Here is a 27907-nt window from a genome sequence, read left to right as displayed (position 1 = left end):
AGGTGCATGCTAGGCATAACGCGAAAGGACAAAAAGAGGAATGAGTGAAAATTAATATAGTTCCCATTAACTTCTGACTTAACTAGTTTTATCATTTTGTAGAAAAGGAAATGTAGAATTATATTCAATAGCTATCTCAAAAACGGTTAAAATCAAGTTATCTAGTTGTAGTATTGTGGTGACGATAGTATTATGTATTATAATAATGTCTCTCTTGGTTTAGGTAAAAGATTTTCTTGGTACGAATTTCACGCGCAATGGATCCCTAGACGTTAACAACAGAGGTCCAGTGAACTTAATATCTTCTCGCCTGGTTGCAGGCTCTAGTACAAAGTTCTGGAGGATTCTTGATATTACTGTCTTGGTTTCAAGAACAGCAAATTTTTGACCTAAAAATAAATAAACTAAATAATGTATAGTAAATAGTAATGCTAATTTAAATAAATATCCTTTTGGACAATCACTAAGATATAATAACGCATATAATATTGAAATTCAGATAACAGCTGTCAAATAAATAATCATGTTTTATAAACCGAAATTGTGTATAGGTAATACAGTGTTGGTTAAAGCAAACTTGCATTGAAAATATTGTAGTATGTAATACTAATTTGCGGTCTATGCATTTAAACAAAAAGTATTGATTAATCGACTATGATAACACGTGTTGCCATTTAAATAATGAATGCAAACTATGCTCAGAAGTCAGAATACTTTATCCACTTACGTGCAATTACAAATTGAGACTCTGATTAGCTTACCATTAAATTATTTTAAGACTATAGACTTATAAAATTATTAATTTTATTTTGTGCAGTTTACATAGTTTTCCCAATGTAAAGGAAAATATGTTATTTTAAAAATGATAATACTCATAATAGCGAGAAGCGATGTTTCCATATTAGTTTTTGTTTTGCTAACTGTTATTGCACTTGTAATCGATGCATAGATTTCACAGTTAGTTAGTTTTAAATAACGTCAACATGCGATGCATCAAAGATTATAAAATGGTATCTTTATCACGCCATAATGCTTTAGACATGCATAATTTGAAAATACCTCAGTAAGATATTCAGTAGAAACAATAAATCTTGATAAAAATACGATGCCAGACAGGACTCGAACCTGTATCCATTAGATTCCGACTAATGTGCTTTACCAATTATTAAGCTATCTGCATTCTACCTAATTGCGATGAAATTGAATAATAGTCAGTGAAGTGCTTTACAATTTTCAATGCTATTGAAGTAATTTGATGAATAAATTTATTTATTACCTATACAATTTCTTGGTCCTGCAGAAAAGGGAATGTACGCAAAAGAGTGTCGTTTAGAAGAGATCTCGGGTAAAAATCTCTCTGGATCAAAGATATTAGGATCTGGAAAAATGCTTGAATTCCTGTGCAGGTCGAAAATGTCGATCATAAATATTGTATTTGCAGGAACTTCGTATTTACCTGTTAAAGAACAGAGAACATGTTTTATGTGTTTGACTAATATTATATACCCTTAGAAAAAAGGTATAAAAATGTGTGTAAAAATGAGGAAAAAAATGTTTTTACCATGGCTTCTTATGGGGATGGGTTGTTAGCTTGACCAGTCTACCCTATCCATTAAACGGAAACATAAGATATAATGTTTTCTTTGGTATACAAAGTAATTGTGCCTGACAAGCCGCACCTGTCTTTTTGTCGAAGATTGCTAGCACAATTTACTTGGGTTGGTTATTCAGCATTTCAAGCCGTCATTATGTTAGATTTCTTAGACTAGGTATCTTACACATAAAGTAATAGTAACACTCGCAAATATTATAAGGTGTCAGCAATATCTGTCAACGTTATCATAAGTCTTTTCCTGTCTCCTTCTTTCTGAGTTTTTTGAATCAGATGATGCGGTCAATGTATGTTTTTTCATGTATGTCATACATGTTTTTCGTAATCTGACAATAAAAAACAATCAAAAACATTATCGTAAGGCGGCTTCCATACCTGCCTGTGCATTGAACCTCCGCGACATCAAATCTCCGCTGTGTATTTACGTATATTGAAATTATTTATCAAGTCTTATAATATTATACATACTTAGCTGGACCCGTTCATCTAATTGTCGGGATATGAAAGGACCGCTTGGATATAAACGCAGAGTTTCTTTAATACACCTGCCGAGGTATTGCATTTGTTTCAGTTCAGCTATTGTTAACGTCCTTTCTTGATCGTACTCCGCGAAGATTTCATCAATTTCTTGTGTAGCTCTTTCCTGTTTAAAAAAACATGAGTTGGTATTTCTTAACTGTATCTTGATGACAAAACAAAAAACCCTAAGCGCAGCATTGGTTGAATCTTTTAAAAATGGTTGGAAATCGAAACGGAAACACTTTTGATTGACTGAGTGGTAACGTTTCCGGTTGAGAAGAGGAGTCCCGAGCTCGAATACCGGATCTGGGAAAATTTACATATTGTTTTTATTACGTGTTTTAATCCAGAATATGGACTTTATAGTTTAAGCAAATAGTTAACATCCATTTTTCGTAAAAAATAAAACGTGTTCCGAAATCTCTTTGTATATCTTACAAAATAATATATAAGTATTATTTTCACTCCGAAACAAATCATAGAGATATCCAGATTATAGGGGTATTGTAAACTTAATCTAACGAAATTCGTTGTTTGCAATACAGTTAACTTAATCCAACCATACCCAATTATACATGAGAAAATACATAATTATGAATTCTACAGTTACGATATTAAAACCTGCTAAACTGAAATGGAACGCGCTAGATTAGAACGTCAAGGTGAGTTTAAGCTGGTGCTTTACATACTCTCTATCTCGAGTTTTCTCTTTCAAGCTGCTTACACTCAGCCTCTCTGCATCCCCTTGACATTGTCCGCGTACGGGTCTAGGACGATTTGGCACCGCGAACTGGCCTCCGCCGATTGGCCTCCGGTAATTCGTCCGGCACCCAGTACCTCAATATTTTATCAATAGTTTATCAATCAAACTACTGAAACATTTATACTTAACAGATAACTTACTTAATATTTTGTTTGTAAATTCATACCATCTTAAAATACGCATTTATTCATAATAATATACATGTTTAAGCTTTATTATAATATTAAGTCAGTAAAACGCTGAAATATAATGTAATTTTCATTCTAACATCTAACATTATTTTTAATATTTGTTGTAAATATAAATAAGTACCCATGTATAGACAATAAATTAATTGATTATGCACATCTTTAAGTTTTAGCGAGGCAAGAATTATTTTCTTTTAATAAACATCATAAGGCATAATAATTATTCTCAATCTATATTAAAAATGTGTCAAGCGCGAAATGTATAAGGTACAACTACTGAGAAGATAGAAGCATATTAAACTGACTTGCTTATTTACTCCAACAAATCGTAACGTACGTCTATTCCTTTGCGCATTTAATTCAACTGTGCGGCGTCCAATCCTCCCGGAGGCCAATTGGGTCGGCGTCGAATTGGGTCGGCGTCCAATTGGGCCGGCGTCCAATTGTACCGGCGGCCAATTACCGGAGGCCAATCGGCGGAGGCCAGTTCGCGGTGCCAAATCGTCCCATTCCCTCCTCGTACAGCCCAAGGGCAGAATGACTACTAGAATTCCTTCTTCCTTCATAAACATTATGGATAGCTGTAGATCCATTACATCTAACAAAGTGATCGACCCATCTTCTTCCAGAGTCTTCGTGCACTTGCGACATTAACTACGTTGGGATTAAATAATTATTTGCAGAACTCTTGTACGTTTGTACGGAGTATTTTTCGGAAAAAATATTTTTGAATATTTCTATTCTCTTGTTTCTTCAAGCTTGTAACTTCAAGCTTTAAACTCATACAGAACTATATTGGTTTCACAGTTATGTTGAATACCTAGAATTTCGTCTTTTTAAGGGGCTCATAAACGAGCAACTTTTGACGGCAATCTGATACGGCTATTGTGTTGCTGTTAAAAGTTCCCCAAAATACAAAAATAGTAGTCTACGTTGCCGAAACTTTTCATCTATTGTCTTTTGCTTTCTGGCAGCATGGTTGGTCGACATATCGAATATCGAACTTAATCAAAAATACGGCAATAATTTCTAGTTAAATCTATTTCATTCTCGCTCTGCTCCATATGTGCGTCTCTGTTTGACATCACCCCTAGCAACAATAAATACATTTGTGACAGCCGATTGTTATAATTTTTCGCCGTGTCGTTATTAATATTATTATGGTGTTATTACTAATCGTCAATTCATACTACGTACAATGAATAAATGGACAAACAACAGGGTATTGGAGCTTATTAATGTGGTTTATTTACGTCCGGGGCTATGGAACATCGAATCCAAACTATAATGATCCTAGTATGAAAAGACCAACTACAAAGCTGCACAAACCTCAAATTTCACTAAACGTCAAATTTTGACATTCTTTTAAAGTTTTTAAACACATAATTATCAATAATAAATTCCTGGTTTATATTAATTATTGTTTCACGTTTGTTTAAAAGTAGGACCCGATCCAAATCTTTCTTTCATTTTGGATTAATTTGTTTAGGTATGTGATTATTTTTTATATGGTGCAGAATCTTCATTGCCGACCGTTGTTGTCAAGTGTACGCACAAAATACATCAGCCTCACTTGCCCGACACTGTTGACGGATCATACATTGCCCAGCAGCTGGGCAATAGTTGCATCATTTTTTTGACAATTGTTTCGGCAATCTGCACTTTTTGATGCTCGTTTACGGACCCCTTTACGGTTCAGATTAGACCTGAATAAACTCTTCAGTTGAAAGTACGCTGCATTCCCACTGAATTAGAGTTATATCTCGTTCTTTTCGGAGACGTTTGATCCCAAGTACTTCTTGGGTGAACGTTACAGAAATGAATGATAAAACAAAAACAAAGGAATAAAACTTTACGTACTTGTATTGCCTTGTTGTTTGCTAACTCCATTAAGCAATGACATATTGCTTTTAACACTGTATCCTGACCCTGAAATTATCTCATTATAAACAAATTAATTAATAAAACCCCCCGAAGTCAAGCACACCCATAAAATGGTAACGGCAAACATCACTTTATGTTTTAATCGAAATAGGCATATTTTTAACATGTACTAGATATTTATAGGAGTCAAAATATATTCTAAAACATAATAATTACAAGATAAAAAGAACTTTTTATATACGAGTACCACGTTTTAAAATTTTCTGTTGAATCATATAAACTTGACAATTCTATGTATTAATAAATATACAATACTGAAATGTCATTTTGACATTTCATATTGATTTCCATAGTAACGCACGTATACATAATTTAGTTGCTAGGACCCACTTAACAACCAATAATAGTGAGTAGTAATAATATTACTTTGAACGATTTTTTTCCGAACATATAAAACAGAATTAACTGAAAATGAATTGAATTCTACTTAAAGATGGCCAAAAGTATTAAAAAATGTATTCCCGTCGTGTTCTGATATATTCTAAAAGTTTTAAATGTCTAGCTAGTCGGGAAGTTAGTTAAAAATCGTGGACAAACAAGAAAAAATCTGTACGGGACAAACAAAAATACGAGCTAATAAAAACATGGTAAAAATGGAGATTCACGTGTGGCACCAACATATTATAACATTATTCAAAATTTTAGAACGAACAGGTTTAGTTTTGTTGCATAAAAGTAGTTTATAATACTAGCAGAGTCAGCAGGCTGGCAACGTCCAGATGTATCGGTAGCCGTTAAGCGTTCGTAACTTACACAATATAGTAACGCAATTCATATTATAACCGATTCGAATGATGTTAACTTGGAGAGGCCGCCATCTAGCAGTGGATTGATTCAGGTTAAGGAAGATAACAACTATAATATAAAAAGGTTCTAATGGACTTAAGTTTTGTACTATCCTATTTGAGTCGTTTTTCGCCACCCGGGTATTGCCTTTCGCCATCTTCAGGCACTATGCGTACTCACCAAAAGGTTAATACACACTGACAGCGTGATAAATGTCAAAAAGTGAACGTAGTATCACAGATCAGTTTTACAGGAAAGTAAGTTAACCTTTTCGTAAACAACCATTATATTTACCATACATAATAGTATATGTACACGTGCATGGATTTACTGTTGACACGCAAAAGTATTGACTGTCTCGCCAGGCTCACTCTTCAAGCGTAAGCGAGACGCGTTGTCGTCATTTTATTGTGCTATTTGAAGTAGGTAATGATTTTTTTTTCGACCATGTCCGATCCTAATAAGATAGAGATAAGGAGGTTTGAATTAACAGATTTTTGTTTTTACGAGAAATGGATGTCAGCCACTTGCTCAATCTATTAGGTCCATACTCTGACTCATGCACAAATAGAAAAACAATGTGTTTACTTGCCATACCCAGGATTCGGGTTTGGGTCGAAATCCCAAAGGCCGAAATCCCGAATGGCCGAAATCCCGAACGGCCGAAATCCCGAATGCCGAAATCCCGAAAGCCGAAATCCTGAATGGCCGAAATCCCGAATGGCCGGAATCCTGAAGGCCGAAATCCCGAAAAATAATTTTTGTAGATCAAATGGGTTTTTGTCTCTTGGAAAATTGTGCAATTCAAGATAAGTGTTAAGATTGTGCATTTTTTCCGGATAGACAAAAACCCATTTGTTCTACAAAAAATGGTTTTTGTCTCTCTCGTAGAAATTGCGCAATTCAAGATAAGTGTTGAGATTGCGCAATTATTGTTGTTTGTATTTTTTTATTTTTCGGGATGTCGGCCTTCGGGATTCCGGCCATTCGGAATTTCGGCCATTCGGGATTTCAGCATTCGGGATTTTGGCTTTCGGGATTTCGGCCATTCGGGATTTCGGCCATTCGGGATTACGGCATTCGGGATTTCGTCCGGCACCCCCAGGATTCGAACCTGGGACCCACAACGCTATAGGCCGACGCTTAAGCATCGCCCAATGAAAATTGGTAAATGTCAAAATGCTCTGTGTGGTGTAGTCCGTATTTTTCCGGCAGGTTCGCTACTATCATTCAATTGCGCAGGCGCAGAAATCGCACGAGTTCCAACTATCGCGTGAAAATTCAGAAGCCGCCGAATTTTTTTGATGCAGTGATATACGTGCATTTTCTTTGTATGGGCAAGATAATACGTACTGTCAGCAGTAAATCCGTGCACATGTAAACGAGCTATAAATTAGAAGCATAAACAAATAAATTATAACCAACTGTAAACAAATATGTTTTGAGTTCTTCAATCAGCCCTGCTTCATCGATGTCTCTTTTTGACTCAGAGAGTAACAGCGAATCCAATACTGATGATGTCCTCACATTGGGCTCGTCATCGTAATCATCGGTAGCCTTATTTGATGCATCCTTCAATTTAGCAAATGATGCTGATGTCCGTCTTTCTGTGACAATATTTGTGGTGAAATTGTGTGTCAACGTTAACGACTTTTTCTGTCGCTTTCCGTAAGACGTCATATTAAATACCCAATCGGAACGAAGCCATGGTCTTAGTACACGGTACATTAATAATTCTTCCGCATCAAGAGAGGCCTTTTTATATTCATTTACGCAGGATTTGTTAATATCCAATTTAGTTCCCATCGCAGTTTCTGCAAATAAAAATACTGAAGAATCAATTTAGTTCATCATGCAGGGTTACGCGGATATCTTATAACTCGAAGCAATTTGGTTGTCTACATTATTGGTAACACTGTAAAACTACATTTTATATGTTAATAAAATGCATTTGAAAAAATCAAGTGAGACGTTGGCATTGCAGTGGTATGTATCAATAATTCCCCTCTCTATGATATCTACCTAATGACAATAAAATGTCTTTTTTTTAATTATTCATCGACACCCTAAGTTACTAATTATGTACCATTGTCAATAATTTTCGATCGTTGTGATTTCGACTATTGTAATGTACCTACTCAATCTTATATTATTGATCAACCCTCAATTTATCCACCTTATCTAGCTGTGTTACACACACATTATAAATCCTTGTACATGAAGTAAGCCTTACTAATATTACTTAATTAAGTACTATTTCATATTTATACGGTTGTAAATGATTCTAATATCATTCAACTTGTTCAAACTTAAGTCAGCTCTACTCTCCGAGTTGTTTCACTGCGAATCGAACTCTCCAGAGTTCTTCCCCTTTTATTTACAACGTGTAACTGTACTTTGCGACCATGACGAATGAGGATTAGCATCCATCGAGTCTTATTACTGACATGTACCGTTCACTGGATCACGTGAAGGATCGGGGCCCGTTGGTAAGGATTTCCGTTGCCGAAAACATAACAGCAGTATAAAAAAACTCATTAAAAAATATGTGCAGTACCACTTAACGACACTTGAGGTGCTAGTGTAGCAGTATTAGTAGGTATTAATTTTAAAAATAGTTGCATATTAACTCTAAATGTACAATAATTGTCATCCTATATGTTGCTCTACAACAATTAATACGGTCATGAGCGGCCATGTTACAGTTCACATCCCGGGATAATTATTAACTGTCTGAATACGATACACCATCGTTATCACTTGTTAATATTGGTTTTGGAATTAAGTGTGTTAGAATAGCCCTGCTGAAATGGGAAATGGAAATCCTTAAATCCTATCTGGTAAAACTAGTTTAGACATAACTATCATATCACATTACTTTGTCAGCTAACTTATATAATTAATTATTTATTTTATGAGCTTTCCTACATCGATTCCACAGATTGCGAAAAATGCTATGACACGTCTTACCACTAGGTATATGGAAAGCTCAAGGATCTCAATTGCTACGAAAATTAGGCTTGTGCAAACATTAGTATTCTTCATAATATGTCTGTACGACGTTAAGTTATACACCCTGGAGCAAGGGAGCGGAAGGCAATCGATGCCTTCAAAATGTGGTGCTGGTGCTAAACTTAATGTTTCTTAATTCGAGAGCACAGGAACGGCTCACGACAATAATACCTGTAACGCATTCTGCAGTTAGGTGCATACCAGATTATCTGGAGAGACTGGTGGTTTTGGGTAACCTCTAGGGAAGGAAAAACCGGAAAAGATCATCAGTGCTGGGGCGACCGAGTGAAGAAACTTACTTTGGGCAGCCTTCGCTCTGCCCTGAGAAAATCAGAGGATCACGAGGGGGAAGAGTCTTAATCACCCAGAAGATAACTGTATTTCAAGGTGATCAATGATGAAGAAAAAAAGTTTTGCTTCTTTATATTATATTCAGCACCTACATTTCCGTAATACTTTGGGCCACTACTAACTTTAGAATATATCTTAGAATCTAAAATTAAAGAGGCTGCAACGAGACCTTTAGTAGTGGATTCATTCCACCTGATAATGAATGATATTATTCATGCTGCACTATTTTCTATTATTTGTATGGTACAACTGATAGAATATAACTTAAAATCATTTATCTTGATGTAAGTACAGTGTTTTTTGTGAATTACGTTTTACGTTTTCAAAACCAACGCCCTCTCCCCGTTCCTCATTGTTTCTGGATTCTTTATTGACATGGAAATAATAACATAAATAAATAAAAAAAAATAAAAAAAATAATAACATAAAATAATAATATTTTAGTTATATACCATTTATTGTGTTGAGTCCGAAACTTGAGATGTAGGAAAGAACGTCAATGCCATTTTGAGTATTATCTAATTTTAACGCACTCACCAGCTCCAAGCTATGTTCATCAAATATTTTGCAGAATTTACTGAGAATGTTCAAATGAAAACAGGGCGTAAGAATCTTTCTGCGTTGGATCCATTTCTCACCTAAAATCATTATTTATTAAAAACATTACAAATTACAAGTTACATGACTACGAAAAGAGACCCATATATGACGCTACCCATTGACTGGATGTCGCAATCACTATGTAGACGGATTAGGATTTAACTCTATGTTGACTCAGTAATTGATATCTCTCGCAGATCTCTCACAATCTTACAGCCAGTCAGTTTAGTCCGATTAGCTCTGACCCTTTTGACCATACAGGTCTTCTATTTTGAGACTAAGCACCTTTCACTATTGAGATTCGTTTCTAGTGATAAGTGTAGTATCTAGTTGTCAAATGTGATACCTACATTTGAACTGAATTAATTCTTTGGCAAGTTCATCTTGTTATTTGGTCGAGCGAGTCATCTTATCTTGTTAATCTGTTTTCATATACCGTTTGAAGTATTCTCTGTTATTGTGATTAATCTCTGTGAACTCCGAATAAATACTAAAACCGGAAGTGTTTCTATTTTACAACTAAAAAGTGTTTCTAAGTTATAAATAAATAAAACCATCCTTTTGAATATTATATTTACAAGAAAGTACAAATAATCTCACGCAACTGGAATGGAACAAAAACTGAAGCATTTTGATTGAACATATATTTATTGCCATACCAATATTTGTATAACCACAGCAGAATAGTTCTGCATCTTGTGAGAAGAAACCACTGATTTTTCCGATTTCTCAGATAATTAACGGGTAGTTTACACACACACAAAGTGTCAAAAGTTAAAAAAATCATACCTAAATAAATATGTATTCTAACTTAATAAAATGATTTTATCATTTTGTATTTATTCACTACATACAGTGGAACCCCGATCTACCGTTCTCGCATAAATCGTTTTTCCACATGGATCGTTCATTTTTGAAAGTCAGCCAAACACCCATAAGAACAATGTAAAATAATCCCGCATTAACCGTTCCCCAATTTATCGTTTTCCTCGATCTATCATCTAAAAAGTATGACCCCGTCACAAATATTATCCCGATTGACCGTTTTTGTTGAATAGTTTTCATTTCGCTTTGGTAGAATTGTTTATGATACATACAGACCTTTCAGTCGCGTCGATTTGTTTGCACAGTTCGGTCGGCGCTCAGTCTCGCCAGACCTTTTAGTTGCTTCGCTTTGTTTGCACAGGTCGGTCGGCGATCAGGCTTGCCCTGCATCTCGTATCCCGAATTTTTATAAGTCGTAACTAAAATGCCCCCCATGAAGAAAACTAGAACTCTAGCTGAGAAACTGAAAATAATTCAAGACGTCGAAAAAAACCCAGCAGAAAAAAAAGTTTTTAAAAAAAATATGTATCCCGCATTTATCGTTTTTATTAGGGTTTCTTGAAAACCGTAGAATCGGAGTTTCACTGTATAAAGATGTATCTATGATACGTGTTTCGTTCACACATAGAGTTTAATCCATATTCCAAAAAAACACTGGTGTTTTTTTACCCCTACCATACAATATTGACAACAATAATTATAGCATTATAATGGATTTAAGTCACTATGTCCACTCACCAAAAGGAAAATACACACTGACAACGAATACAGTGTTGACTCTAACTTATATAACAAATTAATACAAAATCTACCCTGCTAAAGGTGTAACTTACCTGCGCTTGTTAGCAAACCCGTGCCCACGAATGGATGTACAATTTCATACAGCCAACTTTTGTTAACATGCGCTTGGTTTGACAATATGACCTGTAACAATTTAGTACTAATTGAATAGTTGAACTGGTACATTTAATTATGATACTAGTAATAGTATGTAATTTTATTTTCTAACTAATGACTACCTAATTTATTGCAATTATTGCAAAGCAGCTTTTCGTATTATTTCTGATGAAACATATTGTATGTGTGTATGACGCTGATTCTGACGTCGTGTATGTATGTTTTGTGCTCGTGAATTACTCGGTGTTTTATCTCATTCGGCATACTTCCATCTACTTCATATTTTTTGAATTTTACTCTTTAATACAATTTCTTTGTTTTACAACATTTTTATTAGGTCGTATTTTTGTTTGTCCGGTGGTTGTTTATCCAGTACAAATCTTGCAATCGATTTTTAACTAACTTCCCGACTAGCTAGACATTTGAAACTTTTAGAATATATCAGAACACGATGCCAATGCATTATTTTAATACTTTTAGCCATTTTTTTTTAAGTAGAATTGAAATCATTTTCAGTTAATTCTGTTTTGTATGAAAAGTTATTTCGGAAGAAATCCTTAAAAAGTAAAACACAATTATTTGTTGCTGTCTGGGGTCCTAGCAAATAAATTATTAATATATAGGTACGTGCGTTACTATGGAAATCAATATGATTTGTAATTTTTTTTTGATCGTTTAAGCTAGTCAAGTCAAGTTTATATTATGATTCAACAGAAAATTTAAAAAATTTAAAATATATACGTTGTGTATAAAAAGGTTCTTTTTATCTTGCAATTATTTAGTGTAATGTTGTAAACGTATTTAATCTTTGATCTCCACTATAATTGTTGCTTAATTTAATAAAACGCATTTTTTTGTAATACTTATTCCACTTTTAATCAATAAACTAGGACCGGTTTCGTCCGCCTCAGAGGGACATTTCCACAATAATTATGTAAATAAATAAATTTGAATTTTAAACGTAAATATATAACAAAAGAACCTATAAGTATTGATTTTAGGATTCACCTAGGTACACATAAATTAATTACATCAGAGTCTATAGAATCTTCTACTATCTTTTTGGTATGTACGTAGTTTGAGACGATTTGTCCTTGAAATTTTAGCACTGTCTGCTTTATTATATGAAAAGTTTTGTGTTTCCAAACACTTTGCCTACCTTTGCGCATATTGTGTATGATTATTCATCGGAGAAAGCTCTCAAGAATGTGTATACATTAATGTGAAAGTATCAGACCAATAGTAGCGTTTGTGTGTGAAGTATATGGATTCTTCAAAAAAATAGAGTAAAATAATTGATAGGTATACCTCTATATCATCAGGGTTGTACACAACAAGAACACGGTTGGAAAAAATCCACAATTTATATAGGTTATCAAATCTATTTGAATATATTCTGACTTGATCAAACATACGATCTGAAAAAAAACAATGAATTGGATTATTCAAAAAGTTTACACATTCATATATCACTACAATTCGTTGCTATGGTTACTCATAAACAAAATATAAAATCAGCGTGAAAAGGTTCGAATACATTACCATCACGTTATATTATTGTGCTGTCACGAAATGGCTGGAACAGTAATGAGGTCACCTCACGCGGGATTGGGACGACTGGCCTCCGGACAATTGGACGCCGCACTGTCGTAGACACGTATACAGAACGTAGACGAGGTATTTTAATCAGTTTCTATCTACTACTTAATAGTTTTAATTCATTTTACTCTTAACATAATGCATTATTTATTGCGGATTGAGAATTACCATGTCTAAGGCTTTATATAAAATAAAAACTCTTTTTTCGTTGGAACTTAAAGATATGCACGATTAAATCATTGCTTACGTCTGCATATGTACATTCTCACCAACTATTACATCATAATATAATCATAACACATTTCCGATTCACGTCAAAACGCGTGCTTTTTGTTTTAATTTTTTTTCTCTATGGATTTTCTATTAAATTATTATCTATGTCTGGTTTTACGTCTATTATCTATAGGCTGCTGATTGGGTTATTTTAAAAATATTATCTATGCATGCAATATCGTAAGTCATTTTAACATACGCACACGTAGAAACTGTTAAAATTAAGTTAAATTACCATTAATAATAAATACTAATAAATTAGAGTTGGAACTTCTTTCCATCATTCAAAATAATATTCTGCGGAATGACAAAACCATAGACTAAATTTATCATAGTACCAGCACGTGATAGCAAGTGACATGATCGTAATGCAGCATAAGTCACTTTTTCATAATCTATTGTTTATAGCAGGGGGGGGCAAGCTGTGGCCCGCCGGGTATTTTTTTGCGGCCCGCAATCATTAATTGTACTTCTGATTACGAATAACTTTTTTATAATTTTTTAAAAAATATTGACAATAGAAACAAATTCTTCAAATTTTATTTGAAGAATTTGCTGTTTCGTAAATGTATTATCTCAGTACGTCTTCCTTGCGTCTCGTCTCATACTATGTAACCACTATTTTCTACGTTGAACATCGTGACACATTTAAATAATTATTTAACTCTGCGTTGCAAGGAAAAAAAATATATGCCCATGATATGGTAAAAAGTTTGAATGGATTTCAATTAAAACTCAAGTTATTCCTTCAAAAAATATCTAATAACAACGTGGACAACTTTCCAACTTTGAAGTTGCTGAATATACCAGAATATAAATTTGAAGAATATGGTAAAATTATTAAAGCTCTGAATGACGATTTTTCACAAAGATTTGGTGACTTCCGAAAAATTGAGACAATTTTAGCAATAGTACGCGATCCATTTTCAATAGATATTGATAGTGTACCGACAGAGCTACAACTTGAGATTATTGATCTGCAGTGTGACACTGATTTAAGAGAATTGCATCGTCGTGAAGAAATCTTCAAATTTTACAATGCCCTTAATTCAGACAAATTCGACTAAAGATTAAAGATTATGCAAGAAAAATGTTCGTTATTTTTGGATTAACCTATAGGTATATGTGAACAAACATTTTCGATCATGAACCTCAATAAAAATTCTTTACGATCAAACATCTCCGATGCTCATTTACAAGCAGTTTTGAAAATATCGACTACAAAATTAACACCTGAATTTAAAAAAATGTCAAAAAATGTACAACACTCATTAATCCTCGTTAATTTTTTTGTAATGTTTATTTTTCGTGATAATAAATAGTGTATATCTAAAAATTGTATTTTACTTGCGGCCCGCCGCTCATTCTGAATTCTTGAATTTGGCCCTCCATCCAAAAAGTTTGCCCCTCCTGGTTTAGAGTATTTTTTTATGTCTTACATTATCTGTCGATTGGCGAATAATGATTAATTACAAGTGCAAACTTGAAAAGCCGATTGTCTGGCCCGATCGAAATCATTAAAACGTATTTTCGTCTAGTCCAGGGGTCGGCAAACTGTTGGACCAAAGGAGCCAAATATGCGTTGCACAACGGTTAAAAAAATTCGAGAGCCATATGTATATTTGAATGAATTAATAACATTTTATAATTGTTTACTTATCAAGTGAAGAAGATTTCCGAATAAAACTATTGTTGAAATTATAAATATATTTTTTACAGAATATGAATTACATACAATTTTCACGCATTCCTTGAAACTAATGTGAACAATGATCTTCCTTGCATTTCATTGGAGAGTTTCTGTATGTTTGGTATGTAACTTGTAGTTTTTAATTTCAGGTGCGACTCCAAATTCTCATCGGTTATTTGACTTCTCTAAATGTTATTTATATTGTTCATGTGTAAAAATGATTGTTCACATACATATTATGTTGACTCGATTATGAGTTAGGAAAGCTATTCCATGTATTAAAATCGTAGTATCTACCATTCTATACTTTATTTCTACCAGTCTTTAGTATCTACCATTCTATTCTTATACTTTAGAGCGCTGCACTTGTGTTGTGAAATTAAATCGCATATTTCTGTCTCTAAATCCTCAATTTTGGTGCAAGACCTACAAATTTAGAGCTCCATAACTCTTTGCTTGTTAAATACACAAATAAAATTGTATTTCAAAAGTGCTCGTGTCAATATCAAATGGAGAAAAAAATAATTTGTCGCCTTTGGAATGGGCGGATTCAAAACAACAATCATACCTTTTTGCATCAACCATCACGGAGGAAAAATTAGTTTCGCGATAATGTCAATATATAATATAATAAGTGTACAATCAATGACAAAAAATTAAAATTGTGAATTTTGAAAAAGTTTTTGTAAAAATTGGTAATTGGGAATTTGGCAAAGAGCCGCACGCCAATAGCCAAAGAGCCGCATGTGGCTCGCGAGCCGCGGTTTGCCGACCCCTGGTCTAGTCGCACGCTGAATAAAAACAACAAAGTATTATTATTGGATCACACGATTTCCAAAAAACCATCACCTACTCCCTGTAAGTGCAGTTAGGTCAGGGCTCAGACAGGAAAATTATACGAACTGGAGCGGTATGGCATAAGAGTCTGAAAACTTGTGGTATGGAAAAGTTGTCAGCGTCGCAGGTGAAAATCGCGGCTTACGACACGTCATTTCCCACGAGTTTAACAAGTTTCTTTTTAAACTTTAAAAATGTATATATCTATTAAGTAAGCGAATTTCATAATTTTTTAATAGTTCACGAATTAGTACGAAATATTTTTTTTTCATGAGACAGTGTGATACTTTCAGGGGGGGGTTTCACGAACCGGAGCTACGTTCCGGTGCGCTCCGGTACATTTTGAGCGCTGTGTTAGATTAGCTTTTGCCTTAATAATAAATTGATTATAATATTTTAAATTCTATTCTTATAAACCAAATAAAAAATATATATATTGCAATTTTCGATAGAAGTTATAGAACTAAATTTAATGACAAAACTATTATTATATAATACAAATATTATGAACGTGTTCAACGAACGCATATTAATGTTATTATGAAAGAAAATCGTTAAAATATTTTTAAATACGTATTGATTGATTAAAACATTTATTAATGTTATCTAAGTATCAGTAAATTGTATTAATATACACTTTCGTATTTCCGGTAGACACTCATAATAGCAGTGGCGAGGGGTGGACGTAGGCTGTTAAGATTCGACACAAATAGTGCACACTAAAGTTTTTCAGTCATACTTATTCGTTTTAATTGAACTAATAATTACAATTTGCAGATGATGATTAAAAATTCAATTAAATCATGCCTAAACCAAATCTAAATAGTTTAGGTATGCTATGGTAAATGGGCAAAATAGTGCACACTTTTTTCAGTCATACTGATATGTTTTCGTTAAATTACGAATATGTACATATTAAAAATTGTGTTAGTTAGATTTTTTAAATTCTTTAAGCTCTGCCTAAACCAAACCATAATTGATAAACAATATTCTTCTATGTATAAAATATTAAAAATAATTACAAGATTAAAAGAACTTTTTATATACAACATTTCTAAATTTTTTGTTGAATTATTATGCTCAATATGCTCAAACTTGTACGTGATATGAAGTAAATAAAACACCAACAAGCAAACAAAAATAGAATACTGAAATGTCATTTTGACATTTCATTTTGATTTCCATAGTAACGTACGTATATATTAATAATTTAGTTGATCGGACCACCCTCTTAGAAACCAATAATAGTCTTTTTCTTTTTACGGATTTTTCTGAAATAACTTTCCATACAAAACAGAATTAACTGAAAATGAATTCAATTCTGTTTAAAGATGGCTAAAAGTATTAAAAGAATGCATTGTCATCATGTTCTGATATATTCTAAAAGTTTCAAATATCTAGCTAGTCGGAAAGTTAGTTAAAAATCGATTGCAAGATTTGTACTGGGCAAACAACCACCGAACAAACAAGAATACGAGATAATAAAAACGTTATTATATGTATGGTTTAATGGCATAATTTTACATATTTTATGAATAAACGAATATTTTTTTACTATTATCTACTATGGCTTGAATTAGGCAGGGTTTAATGGAATTTTGAAAACCCATAAACAATATCTACACATTGTAGTCTTAGTACAATGAAAACAAATACATTTGATTGACAAAGTTTAGTATGCACTATTTATGTCGGATCTTAACAGACTACCTCCACCCTTCGCCACTGCATAATAGGAATACACTTCCAAATTCAACTTTATATATTATAATAATATGACCTATTAGTGCACCAAACCGTAATTGATAAAAATACATTATACCTGATCCGTGAATAAAATCAATAGTATTTCCTATGAGTGGTAATCCCCTAGGCCCAGGGATTTTATCAAACAGTTTTCCATTTTCAGTATTATGGATGTAATAATGTATCAAATATAATATGGACACAATTGTTGCGATCGTACTTGTCAAAACAATCAACCACATTCTCGAAACTGCACACGACTTCTGCCAAAAATCAACTGCACTGCTTATTAACTGTGAATTCAATATTATTTAAAAAGTGTTCAATTATAGATGTGAATTTTACAAACGTTACGTGCGATTAAGTGAACCAACAACGAAATAATGTATTTCTTGTAGACACATGATTTTATTTTTAATTCACAAAAATAATCTGTTAAATTATTCAGTATTTCTCAAAAAATATTTGGCCGATTACAAACCACATAATTTTTTTTTTGCCTACTAGTTTATCAGACTGCGGCACAATATTGAGAGTTCGGATTAGATTATAATAATCTAATCGGAACTCTCAATAATTGATTATAATTGTTAATATTATAAGAAATGTAATTGAAATTGTTAATATATAATATATATATATATATATATATATATATAATTGTTAATATAACTCTTATAAATGTTGATAATAATTGATCTCAATAGCAATAATTGCTAAACTTCGAATGCAATACGTTAAAAAGCTCACAGTAAACGAATATTTTCGGTAGCATTTTACAAGAATTCGTTTTCTACAGACGTTGAGGTTATTAGCCCTGCCAAACCACAACCGCCCCACATCACATCCGGTTTTAATCGGAAATATCACGGAATCCTACGTTTGGTGTGAAGCATAATTTTTGAAGTTATACTTTTGGTGCGCTTGGGAAAACAGATCAGAGTGTATTTTTGGCGTGTGACGAACTTGCGCTCGCCGATGTAACACGTTTGGCGTATGACATCAGTTGCACGCGCCGATGCAACACAATTTATTATTATGATTATATTCATTTCGTTCAACACAACCAAGTAAACAGCACGTGTTGTAAACATAACCAATATTTCTACTGTTAATTTATATTCATAAAACGTTATATACATTTGAGTGTATATTAGATTAACATTGTAATGTTTGTGTATCAAGATTTGAGGCTATATTTATGTAAGTATTATTTATGAGTAAAATATTATATAAATAAATTTTGTGAATGTTGAGTTGGTAAATTATTCAAAAAATATATTATTAAAATTTGATTCTTTATTAATCCATCATGGGCACTTCTGAATCGATTATAACCGCTGTATGGCAAAGATGAATTTTGGTCGAATACAATAATTAACTTACAATTATCATGTGCTATATGAGACACAGGTGAATCGCGTACGTTTTCATGAACATAATCCACTGTAATATTAATAGACTCAGGTAACGGCTTATTTAGTTTTATTACGCCAAAGAAGTATAACTTCTAACGCGCGTACATAAGTACACACATCGATTTTTTTGACTAGGAACACCTCAGGCGCATTTACCCAAGAATTAAGTCGACATGCATTCAAATGTGTTTTGATTGAATTTGCGAGAATTTAAGTTAAAGGTTAAAAAAAATAAGTTAATGCATTGGTGGCAAACTTATGGCATGCGTGCCACCAGTGGCACGTGAGATGATTTTGCATGACACGGGTTTGAAGAGAAAAAAATACCTATAATAATAATAATAAATGACAATAATATTTCTCTACAGTAGAATTTATGCATAATATCGACCCTTCATCGGCAGAACAACGTATCCGACACTTTTTGGTAAATTGCGTTTTAAACTGAGAACCGTTCAATATCACCTAGCGCGTAAGTGACAAAAATATTAGAGCCCGATCTCATTCGCATGACATTTTTTTAGGGTCTGTGCCTTTTAGCGTTTTAACTTGTACCGCATTATAAAGTAGAGCAAAACAACGTAACCGACGTTATTTGATAGTGTAAGCTACGGTACGGTTTATTCGGTGGTCCGTCTGGTATAGATCTACCATCGTAAATTGGCAGCCGGTCGAATTTGAAACTAAAATTGTCTATCGAGGATAAATTTGTCACAAATGCCATTTAATTTTACAACATGTTTCTCGAATTATGGATTGCGCTTGCGTTTATTTAGCTCTCATGGCGTCAAAATATCAAAATCACATTATATTTAGTGTTGATAAATAAAATATACCTACCTATTAAAAAAAGAGATCAACAAGTGAAAAAAGCTTTTTCCTTTTAAATAAGGAATGTACCTAATACATAATTTTATATTTGATATAGTATTTTATAATCGAATGAGTGTTTGTTGCTAATTTAGGTAGGTACGCTGTTTTTCTTGCTCGCAAGATTTCTATTGTTTGTACATTTGAAAACATAAAGAGCATTTTAGATTATTAATAAACGAATGTGACCTTTTAATATTTGACATTATTCGATAGCTACTTAGCACCAATTATTTGGTAAGTATTTAAAGTAACCTATATTTTAATATAATCAACAACGAATTATGTCTCCACGAAGAAATTAATGTAGACATCCGAAAATAACTCCGGGCGATTGGGCGTTATGACAACTTTATTCCAGACTGAGTCAAATGTTTACATTTTGAAACGTCAGTGTGCAGGATTCGGGGTATATATTTTGTTTTTGAAAATACAGAAGAAATAAGTATAGTGCATAATGGCAAGTAGTTCTAAAACAGTTCGTGGAAATGTCAGAGACATCATTCTAAAAGTATGGCTATTCTGCGATGACGAAAAAGGACAAAACGAAATGATTATTTATATCGATAATGGAATACAACGGCAAGTCGCCATGACAGTTGTTCAGTGTTACCAAGTTGCATTTATATTACAACGCAAGTAATTTCTTATTTTTTTTAGTTTTGTTCAAAGTTATGATATAAATAAAAATTAATGTCGGATAGCAATATAAATGAATACTTACTTATTATTTGTGTATGTAAACGGATTTATAAAGAAATTTAGTGTATTAATTAAACTGACATTTACAAGTTTGAATTCCATAATATGACCTCGACTGGTTTTATTTTTACTGTAAATGGTCCTAAGAGTGACACAGAATCGGATGATAGTCTATCTGGAATTGAACCATTATAGTAGTTATACACTTTCTACATTGTTTGTGTAATTTATAGTTATCGGGTTTCATTTAAAATTCCATTTATGTTGATACTATTTTATTGTCTTTAGAGTTAATTTAATTTACTTTCGCTTTTTTTATTATATTTTTTTCCATGACTAAAATATACACAATACTACTTTATATTTTCCAATTTCTGATTTTTCCAACTATGCATTTCTTCCTCATGGTTATAAAAGAAGTAACACGTTTTTATTTTGATTGTGTTAATTTTTTATTTTAATAATATTTGTACCTATATCTACTACCAATAAAAAATTATAAATTACCATTTTTTGTTAGTTATGGCAACATTCTCAATGTCATACTAGCGCCCTCGCTGAAATGCCAATTTATGATGGTAGATCTATAGTGAGTTGTGCGAAAACCGATTTGGGAGCAAAGCTCGCGCCGTCCAGTAAAACTGGCTGAGATAAAATAAACCTGCTAATAGAGTTTATTAAACAATAATTACCCGCCGTTCCATCTCACTACTGTCGGAATAATCTACGAAGAATAGTATCTTCCTATAGATTTTTGAAATGTTGAAAATATATATAAAATTTATACTGAAAATTTGGATTCTTTGAATGAATCCACTAATGTCGTGATTCAGAATGTTTTCAGAAACGTATTTAATAGACAGTAAGTTCAACTTGGGTTTTCATCTACCAAAAAAGATAATAGTGTTCTTTTTGCGAGAAAATAACAAATATTTCTGGTGACAAGAGACTTCGGCTAATTGAAATGGATACTTAGAAATGTCCCCTTACCATAAAAGATAAATGCAAGGAGATGTTCTTTAATGATCTGGCCAAAAGTAAAAATCACAATGATGTTTTGTGCGCAAGTTTTGACTTCGAGAAGGTGCAAAAAACTCCGTAGTCGAAAATACGCATACTATAATGAAAGTATCTATGAAAGTGGAAAAAATAATGGATACTGCTTTTTATGGGGTGAAACTGATGGTAAACGTGGCAGTAATGAGATCTCCGAAATAATGCACAAATCTTTGGATAGGACTGACAAAGCGGGAAAAAATCAAGGATTTATTATACTGTGATTGGTCAGAATAAGAACCGGGCAACACTGGCTATGCTATCTTATATTATGAAAAATTCAACTTTCATTGAATTGATAGAAATACATTTTCTATTACCAGTGGGTCTATTCTGTATTTATCGACCGCTGAAGTGATAAAGTGATAAATATTATCAAACTTAGAGTAGGTTTGTATCATAGAATTAGCACTTATTGTAACAATTACAATACGTTGATTGTAATTGTTGCAATAAGTACTAATACTTTTATAAAAACCTACCCTAAGTTTGATAATATCTATCACTTTAGCGGTCGATAAAGTATAGAATAGACCCACTGGTCGTACTACGATGCTGGTCGATTCCATTCATGCGAGAATTGAGTCATTTATAATCAGAGTAGTTTGGGCACTATCAGAATGACCCACCATAATTTCCAACGCTAGGTCATCATTTCATATGCAGAATTCCGTGACTGGAAATCTCTCGCTGCTTCTTGCATTGCTTCAAAGTTCAAAATTAAATTTGGTGAATTACAAAAGGCATACTTAATTTAAAAAAACTTACCAAATATTGTACCTACTCTGGTGACAGTAGAACTAAACTGTTAGACCTAGAAAATGTCATCAGATCCCGATCAAATGCTGTGATGCTTTAAACGCCAGCCACCCTTGCTGTATAGTGCTAAATCACCAATATCGGAGATCGAGTATAACGATCTTAAAAGTATCCGTGTTAAATGTAATATCCCTCAGAGATGACGGATGAGTTTATGAAACTGCCACATAGATTATCAGTGGAAGATACTTTACCGGAATCCGATCAGGAAGATGCGAATGAGGATAATACAGCGATTACTGCTTAAAAAATAAGGGACAATAATTTTTTTGTAAGATTACAATTTTATTTTATCATAATTAGTAGGTCCCAATCATTTATTTTTATTTTACCTATGTGGTTAAGTATCTACAAGCAAAAATATTAATTTAAAAAGTATTTTTAATTTATTTAACAACGCCCCCTTTCGTAAAATAAATGGGTACTTATGTTATTTATTTTAATACTTAATTATTAATGCCCTGGCATGATAATTAGCATGAAATTTATAAATAAAAACAACTACGCCAAATAGCGTAAGCGACATGCCTGGAAAAAATATCGCGTCATAGACATAAGCAAAACAGCGTTACCGCCACTATCTCAAAAACTAAAAGCATTAATGCAATTGTTTTATAATTTCCGTATAGGCAGTAACCAATTATTAGTAACCACATTAACAGAATTCATTTTTAGAACTAATTACGGAAATAATTAAGAAAAAACCTTCTCCTCTAAAATTTATGAATTGTCGCTTACGTTGTTCTGCCGATTAAGGGTCGATATACTCAACGTCGCATAGATATATAAAGTAAATATTATGTCGTCATTATGTCCTGTTTTTATCACTCTAAATATTAAAATTATTAGTAATACCTATTAATTATTCTTTAATCTCTAGGATAATCCACTAATTTCTTATTTTAACGTTACTTTGTTGATTTTTTAACACGTTTGCTTCGATTTGTACTCCTGAAAAATGTCTTTAATCGAGCATAATCCTAAATAAATTAACATATTCAGAAATATATCATTTTTAAAATCGTCACTATACTTTCTCATTTATTTTCGTCAATTTGTCACAAATTAATTGTAACGTCGGCCGTTATCATCTGGCTCCGGTAGAAAATATATTACTAGGTACCATAAAAGGGTATTATATATTATCATATTATTACATTATAACTGTTATCATCTTTGAAAGTGAGAATAAAGCCATATTTCACTACATCGGATGTTTGTGGTTATAACACCTGTATACGTTTATTTTACCACGTTTTTCTTAGCTCGTATTCTTGTTTGTCCGGTGGATGTTTATCCAGTACAAATCTTGCAATCGATTTTTAACTAACTTCCCGACTAGCTAGGCATTTAAAACTTTTAGAATATATCAGAACACGATGTCAATGTATTCTTTTAACACTTTTAGCCATCTTTACATAGAATTGTCAAGTTTATACGATTCAACAGAAAATTTAAAAACGTGGTTTGTAAAAAGTTCTTTCTATCTTGTAATTATTTATTATTATTTCTTTAGTAATATTATTATAAAGTGAAGTAAATAGTCGGTAAACTTTCTATTGAAGTTTGAAAATGAATCCTAATTTTGGACAAATCACAACTTTTTACCTTCTATATTTGCCATGATATTTTTTAACAGTTTAATATAAGTGGTATTATCTCATCGTCTATTCTTCCCAATTTAAAACTGAGAAAAAACAGGGTATTATAATGATGTGTATATTTTGAGTACTTACACTGTTTACAGATTGTTTAGAGTTACCTTACAAATATATCTACTTCTTCAATCTCTTCATTTTCAACTATTGTACGATACTGCACCTACAGAGGATTATACTGACAGACATATTACTTAGCTCCAAAATCAATTTAAAAAAGTAATAACTATGATAATATCCATACAGCCGAAAGTAAAGGAGCCTCAAAAATTTAGTTTCGACTCTCTCCACCATAAGGCCGTACTTCAACTGATGCGGGGCCCAAACGATAGACCCACTCTCGAGTCTGCTTCTAAGGAGTTATAGAGAGTTTTTAGTACCGTTACTTCCGAAAAGACCCGGGAAGTGCGCAAGACAACGTCCAACATTAACTGCTAGCTGTCAAAATTGTCATTGAATAACGTACGTCTTACTTGATTCCAAATGCATTCAACTAGAATCTCCAATTGAACTTTTTAATATCTAATTGGACATTATAGTCGGATTCCTTTAGGATCAAGCAAGACGTGTTAATTGTGCTAACAATAATTATTAATTATTGCAGATAACTGTTTTGGTTGTGGAATTGCTCCGATGATATCCGTGTTATTTTGGAGTAATACAATATACCGTGTTACCGTGTTACCTATATTCTGCTGGATCCTAAATATTATTATATTTCGACCAAGTGTGGCAATTATAATAGTGGTTTGCTGCAAAAGTGAAATATAAAAAAAAAACTCTTTTTATGGGTACTTATATTTGTAAGAATTCCTACTCTAATTTATTATTATTATGTTTTTAATTACATTTAAAAGGGGACGTACGTCAATAAATAAAGGAGAACCGTTAGTTGTAGGGTATCCTTACTCTATTCCTGTTTTCCTTCCAAAATCTTGACCATTTATTGATTTGCCTTGGATACGCTTTGTATTTAATAACACTGCAAATGACGACTACACGGTGTGTACAAAAAAATATAATATATTTAAATAAAGTTAAGTACAGGAAAGAACTCATCAAAACATAGACGTGATAAAAGCATCAAATGGTGAAATTTATGCAAATAAATAATCAAGACAAGGGAAATCAATAATTAACATAGTAACGTCATATTAATAGTGTAATACAGAGATTCCCATAATTTTTTTCCTCCCCACCGCATCTTAAAATGAATAATCTAATATGTGCAGTAACCAATTTGCAATCTATATTCTACCTTCTACCTATGAAACACGATTACATGTTAGTTGTACGTATGCAGTTCATCGTGGGACACTTATTCGTGCGCCACAGTACGTGACACATGAGTTCGTATAACATTTTATCAAATGATGAGTTCTTCGTTGAACATTTCACCGTGGAATACATTTGTACGTATCTTAAAAAATGCGGCGATAGTTTGCAAATAGTACTGTTCCAATTAGATTTATCCTAACCTAACCTAACCTAACCTAGTAAAGACATCTTCACATGTTGTAGCATACGTACAAATATACTCCACGGTGAAATGTTCAACGAAGAACTCGTCATTTGATTAAATGTTACACGAACTCGTGTTTCACGTACTGCGGCGCACGAATAAGTGTCCTGCGGTGAACTGTTTACGTACAAATTTCCGGATACGATGAAAGACAGCAGTGGTGACTTGACGACTTTCTAGGTAGGTAGAATTGTTAAATAATATACATACCTACCTATTTTCTCATATTATATATTATGTACAAGGTTAATTATAATAATATGATTTTTTTTGAGGAAATGAGTAATTTTTCAGAATAAATAATAATATGATTACCTGAGTCGTTACTTAATCACATCTAAAAAGCGTGCTTAAAAATATTAACTTAATTAATAATAATAATAATAATTATGATTTAGTATTATCAGTTTCGAACAACGATATACTGCAAACGTTTTTACTCACCTAGGGGTTATTTTATCTGCTCCCCAGAATGCGTATACTAACACTAATGCTTTCACATCTTTTGCAGAATGAGATTTGTACTGCGGCTACGGGTTGGGCCTGAGTGATCCATAATTGAAAGTACCATAAAACCTCCATTTGACCTTCGTTGGGCATGTGGGCCTTTAATGCCAGCGCTCCATTGACACGCAAGTCAGACGATTTACAGTCTTCGGACTTTTTTTCGCGTGGAGCACCCCAGATCTGCGGAATTTTTAATCCGCAGATCAGGCTCGTTGGATTTCAAACATGTTTGTTATTTCACTCTATGAGTAGCCAGACTTCGTCCGTTGATCATTACGTAAATTCGATTTGACGTTAATACGGAATCATTCAGACCGAAAAAAAATCTGTAATTGTTTTAAATATTTTTATTGATTGATTTGTTAATTTACACATTAGAAAATGAGAGATTTCATAAAAGAAAACGTAAAACTTGTGTTGTTTTCATTGCTCTATTATTTTATGCAAGTCCACATATAAATAACACAAAATTGTAGGATTATCGGAAGACATTACGATAATCGCAACTTTTGACAGCTTGACATTTTTATTCGTGTGTTGATCAGTAGCAGAGCATAGACAAGTCGGACGATTTATTGTCCTCGGACTTTTGGCTCGCCAATGGAGCGTTGGCATAAAAAGGTAGACTTTAAATAATCGCCTAGTATGGAGTCTTTGCCACTGGTAGATATGTAGGTACATATTATGGCAATTTAATCACACAGCGTGTGTTGACCATAAAAATCGAGTCTGCGTGAAGATTTATATATATTTTACCATTGCATAACATAACCTATGGCTTAGTACCTGGATAGACCGAACATAATATTATGTAGAATACGCTTGTGGCATTTATATTGACATTTGATATGACTCTTTCTATAGACAGGGTTCCCTTGGCCACCATTAGTAGATGACAACAGAACCGTAGGTCGAATAAGATTGTGTGCAATGTCAAAAGCGTTGGTATAGGTCTGTTACCGAAAGTTGAGGTGATCACAGATACAAAATATTGTGTGTATTGGTGTGTTTTTGAAGAATACAGTATTCTTTTACAGGCTGTTCCTTTTTTGATTGGTTCGATTTTTTTTTCTAAATCAAAACAAAGAATCTCCTTTTTTAAAAGTCGATTTAAAAATTTGAAACACCCTGTTTGTAAGCAATGCGTCTGTGTGAGTATTATGGTTGCCTCAACTCTATAATCTGTTACGACTGGTCACCGCCATCTTTAGATTAATAAAGCCTGAGCATATCTTTTTGTGCAAGCACCGTGTGGTCCACTGCCATACTATTTATTGATAACGTACTTGCAAGCAGAGTTTGGTATTCTATAATGACTGAAGAGTATAAATATGTTATTCGATATTGTAGTTTAGAATCAACTGTCATAATGACAAACGTCCTAGTGTATTATGATATTATTATACACAGAAGTTTACTTACTTTGATCGTCACTTCCAATTATTAATACCTAACACCTAACCACTACATCAGATGAACTCCAAGGTCTCCAAGATACGTTAAAATAATCTGAAAGAAACCTGAAACTAAGAATACTCCGACAAGTGAACACGACAGGCGCGTCAGTATGAGTACTCTATAGACAATGACAGGTCATCCATAGACAACGGGAGGAGAGAAAAGTAGGACTAGTCGTGTGATGTATCGGCTTCCTTTTTCAGTGGGTAATGGACTGGCCCATGATAGGGAGATGTACTGCAATTTGATTAAAAA

The 27907-nt window shown here is 33.0% G+C and overlaps 1 protein-coding gene across 1 annotated transcript; it reads right to left on the bottom strand.

The window, feature by feature from the left end:
- Positions 1-219: 219 nt before the first annotated feature.
- LOC147069604 (cytochrome P450 4c3-like) lies at positions 220-13359 on the bottom strand. Its single transcript, XM_085950851.1, has 9 exons — positions 13344-13359; positions 12806-12915; positions 11434-11524; positions 9713-9813; positions 9124-9145; positions 7340-7626; positions 2081-2255; positions 1277-1456; positions 220-389 (listed from the first exon to the last, which is right to left on the bottom strand). Exons 1-9 carry the CDS (start codon positions 13357-13359, stop codon positions 220-222), a joined length of 1152 nt encoding a protein of 383 aa, XP_085806977.1.
- Between the last annotated feature and the right edge of the window lie 14548 nt (positions 13360-27907).

The sequence above is a fragment of the Rhyacophila brunnea genome, unplaced genomic scaffold (assembly GCF_057557595.1).
Source record: "Rhyacophila brunnea isolate RB1 unplaced genomic scaffold, BYU_Rbru_1.0 scaffold_23, whole genome shotgun sequence".
NCBI classification, from domain to species: domain Eukaryota; kingdom Metazoa; phylum Arthropoda; class Insecta; order Trichoptera; family Rhyacophilidae; genus Rhyacophila; species Rhyacophila brunnea.
This window is presented reverse-complemented; position numbering and strand designations above follow the sequence as displayed.